This window comes from Patagioenas fasciata, chromosome 19 (assembly GCF_037038585.1).
Source record: "Patagioenas fasciata isolate bPatFas1 chromosome 19, bPatFas1.hap1, whole genome shotgun sequence".
In the NCBI taxonomy this organism is placed as follows: Eukaryota; Metazoa; Chordata; class Aves; order Columbiformes; family Columbidae; genus Patagioenas; species Patagioenas fasciata.
In genome coordinates, this window is record NC_092538.1 from 10,533,528 (window position 1) to 10,537,593 (window position 4,066).

The window sequence follows — 4,066 nt, forward strand, 5'->3', positions numbered from 1 at the left end:
ATGTATTAATTCCACTGCTATATTTAATAGGCATTTATTGAGCACATTTAGAACCAGTGCAGCTGAATGAGATGGGACCAGCCACGGGGGAGGCAGGGGGGCAAAAAAAAGCTATTTGCTTAATTAAATGATGCACCCTTCAGATATATTTTTTTAAAGTCACTCTTTATCCCCTATGGAATAAAGAGCTGATTATAAAAAGCAGGGGGGCAGGAGGACAAACCTTTCAGATTAAACAAAAAGCTTAAGGTAGTTTAATGCAAAGCTCCTCTGGGTCACGTCAGCCCCTCCAGCTTTATAAAGAGGTTTTTCTTTGGGGAGGGTCCCCTGCACGGGCTCTGGTTCTCCAGCTCCCCATGGACCCCACCAGCAGCCCCCAGGAGCCCCCACACACCGGCACCCCGGGGCCTTTCGATGGCCCCCAGTGGCCCCACCAGGCCCCGCGGGGGATGTACCTGTCGGTGGCCGTGCTGATGGGCATCGTGGTGATCTCCGCCTCGGTTGTGAACGGCTTGGTCATCGTGGTTTCCATCAGGTACAAGAAGCTGCGGTCGCCCTTGAACTACATCCTGGTGAACCTGGCCGTGGCCGACCTGCTGGTGACGCTCTGCGGCAGCTCCGTCAGCTTCTCCAACAACATCAACGGCTTCTTTGTGTTCGGCAAGCGGCTGTGCGAGCTGGAGGGCTTCATGGTGTCCCTGACAGGTAAGGACACGACCCAGGAGACCTGTCCTGGTCTTTGGTTGGTGCTGTTGTGTTTAGCAAAGAGGCTTTGGGGAACATTTCATCAACTCGTGGCTTCTCCTAAACGTGATGCTGTCATGCATGACATAGAACTCACGTCCTGCAGCTGTTCTTTAGCACAAGGAGGGCTTGAGCAGGCAGCTGGCTGACACCAGGTCACCACACACTCCATCTTGGTCTCCATAGGGAGACAAATATCACTGGACACATCATTGTCCTTGCTTGGGATGTGCTTTGTGGGTGCTGTGTCAGCACACGGATGTTCCCCTGTGGACCACAAACATGAAATGCTGCACAAAACCTTTCATTGACCACACTCCAGGGCAGAAACTGTGGTCAGAACCACAAAGCATCCCAGACACCCCATTGCCAGCTTCATTTTTGAGGGCTAAATATCCTCCCAGCTCTTCCTGCTTTAAGAAAAACACCTGACTCTCGTTACATTTACTTCAGCAGCTCCTACTCACTGTCTGCAGGGCCCAAGCCCAGGCTGCTCCTCAGACACCAACCTCCTCCTCTCCCCAGGCATCGTGGGGCTGTGGTCCCTGGCCATCCTGGCTTTGGAGCGGTACCTCGTGGTCTGCAGACCCCTTGGGGACTTTCGGTTCCAGCACCGTCACGCCGTCACCGGCTGCGCCTTCACGTGGGGCTGGTCCCTGCTCTGGACCACCCCGCCGCTCCTGGGCTGGAGCAGCTACGTGCCTGAAGGTGGGGAGATGTGCTTTGGATATGAGCTCAACTCCACAGCTGCTTCTCGTGTTGTTTACAAGGGCAGGGTGGTTGGAGAGCGGCTATTCTGGTATTTAAAATGTTAACACCTGCTTGCTCAGTCAATAATCCTCTCTTGGAGGCTGTTCCTCTGAAGTTTCCCACTGCAGGACATGCTGCAGTTGATCTGACATGTCTGGTGGACATTGGAGCCACGAGCTGCTCTGGCTGCTATCGAGCTCATAGCTTTAGGTTTGTTTCACAGCTTACTTGTTCCAGGTCTGAGAACCTCTTGCGGGCCCAACTGGTACACGGGTGGCAGCAACAACAACAGCTACATCTTGGCCTTGTTCGTCACCTGCTTCGTGATGCCCCTCAGCCTGATCCTCTTCTCCTACGCCAACCTGCTGATGACCCTGCGAGCGGTAAGTGTGACAAGTACGGGTGAGTTATCATTCTTCTGCTCTCAAAACGCTGGCAAGACACATCTCCATCGGGAAGAAGAGCCTCATGGCAGCTTTTTCTGACAGTTGATGGTGCTGACATCTCCTGGCGCTGCTGTTGGGGCACCTGAGGGATGGAGATGCTGTTGGAAGTGGTTAAGAAGGGATCTCTCTCTCTTCAAAACTCCCCGCAGGCTGCAGCACAGCAGCAGGAGTCGGACACGACGCAGCAGGCGGAGCGGGAGGTGACGCGGATGGTGGTCACGATGGTCGTGGCTTTCCTCATCTGCTGGCTGCCCTACACCACCTTTGCGCTGGTGGTGGCCACCAACAAAGACATCGCCATCCAGCCGGCTCTCGCTTCCCTGCCCTCCTACTTCTCCAAGACCGCCACAGTTTACAATCCCATCATTTACGTCTTCATGAACAAACAGGTGAGAGAGAAAGCCACTAGGTAACGAAACCACAGCTTCACTGGGGCTTTGGAGAACAACTTAATGGCCTCATAAATCATGGAGGAACCATCTATCCTATCTGGAAGTTTAGATGCAGGTTTGATCTGGGAGTTACTGTGTAAGCAGTAGGGTTTTGGGGAATAAAATGGAAAGAGAGGGAGCAGCCTCCAAGCCCAAACAAGAGCTCATTTTCTGCTTCCAAGATTTTATGGGGTCAGGCAACTTAATTTTAGATCACAAACTCTCCATTGAACACACAAAATGCAATGTTTTTTGTCAATAAACTGCCAGGATCTGGGAAGAGTTGGGCTGGGAATTGATACAGATCTCACCCAAAATACACCGAGCACCCACCTCCAGCCTCTGTCTTCAAGTCTGGAGGCAGACACCAGGTTCCTTCCACAACACGTACCCTGTCCCTTCCCTTTCCAGTTCCAGAGCTGCCTGCTGAAGATGCTGTGCTGCGGTCACCACCCCCGGGGGACGGGCAGAACCGCTCCGGCTGCCCCCGGTTCCCCCGCAGACGGGCTGCGCAATAAGGTGACACCGTCTCACCCCGTCTGACCGCGGCCGGATCCAATTGTTAATATTAAAAAATAAAAAAATAGAGTAATATTTCCTTGATGCAAAACATCCCAAGTTGTCATTTGGCCCCAGACCAGGCTGAACACGCTCGGCTGTGCCACCAGCTCCAAAGCTGCCTGTGGGACAGGGCTGTATATTCACCACCCCAGATAGACCAAGCCCTGTTCGCATTCCAGATCTCACTGTGAAGTTCAAGGTCACACTCTGAAATCAGTAAAAATGCAGCAGGTATGTTTAAGTGCAGCCTGCGTTAATAAACATTAATAAACATTTATGAGCTCACATGCATCTGTTTTACCGGCTGATACCGACAGAAAACGCTTCACCTCCTGCTGCTACAATGGCTCTTCTCTCATGGAAAGTGCCACATAGGCCATTATAATGGATAGCAAGACATAAAGCAGTTTGAAGACACAATTACATATTTTATTTGTATTTAAGGCAATAAGGAAGGGTGTTAAATCTACTGATTTTGCAGCAAGCATGAAAACCCAGGCTGTGACCGACCCTGAGGATGAGGCAGAGCTGCCGCTACCCAACCAGCTGGGACCTTGGCAGAAAGGAAAAAACGCCAAAGCCCACGAGAAAAAATTAAAATACAAAAACCCTCCATGGGGTTCCACAGCTACACCCTGATCTTGCATCTAAAGACTGTTTATCTGCACCAGCTCCAATTACCCTTCTGGAAACAACGCTGGAAGTTGTTAATCTCCTCATTCAACTCCGTCACCAGGGTGTGGTCCACGACCCGTTAACAAGTGATCAGAAAGAGCGGTTGGACCAGCACAGATGATGAGATTTGGGGGACCAAAGGGTTCTTTTTTCCCCTGAGATTCTTTGCTCCAAAACAAGAACAAAACAACAATCCCAAACCCCAGAGCAGCACAATGACAGGTACAAGGGAGCTGAAACACGGCTGCTTAGACAATCAACACTTGCTTTTCTTGTGTGTCTTCACTCAAATTTACCACAGGGTCCTGCAAGGGCCTCCAGAAATTGAGAGAAATTCAGAGAAATTGAGAGAAATTGAGAGACATTCAGCCCCCAGAGGCGGGGGACAGGACACCCCCACTCACCCTCATCCCCATGTCTCAACCTCCTCCTCCTCCTCCCCGCTTGCTTTCCTCACAT

General features: G+C 51.5%; 1 protein-coding gene across 1 annotated transcript; it reads left to right on the forward strand.

Annotated features, from left to right (window-relative positions):
- The first annotated feature begins 356 nt into the window (after positions 1 to 356).
- Positions 357 to 2,914, forward strand: LOC136109955 (pinopsin). The gene is made up of 5 exons (XM_065853035.1): positions 357 to 705; positions 1,270 to 1,452; positions 1,732 to 1,877; positions 2,090 to 2,329; positions 2,783 to 2,914. Exons 1-5 carry the CDS (start codon positions 357 to 359, stop codon positions 2,912 to 2,914), a joined length of 1,050 nt encoding a protein of 349 aa, XP_065709107.1.
- Positions 2,915 to 4,066: the final 1,152 nt, after the last annotated feature.

What these genes read in the sequence shown, in the direction of transcription:
- LOC136109955 (XM_065853035.1), top strand. Translation starts at nt 357, where the DNA reads ATGGACCCCACCAGCAGCCCCCAGGAGCCCCCACACACCGGCACCCCG. An exon ending in CTTCATGGTGTCCCTGACAG is followed by an intron (nt 706 to 1,269) that starts GTAAGGACACGA and finishes TCCTCTCCCCAG; the next exon opens with GCATCGTGGGGCTGTGGTCC. An exon ending in TGCTGATGACCCTGCGAGCG is followed by an intron (nt 1,878 to 2,089) that starts GTAAGTGTGACA and finishes AACTCCCCGCAG; the next exon opens with GCTGCAGCACAGCAGCAGGA.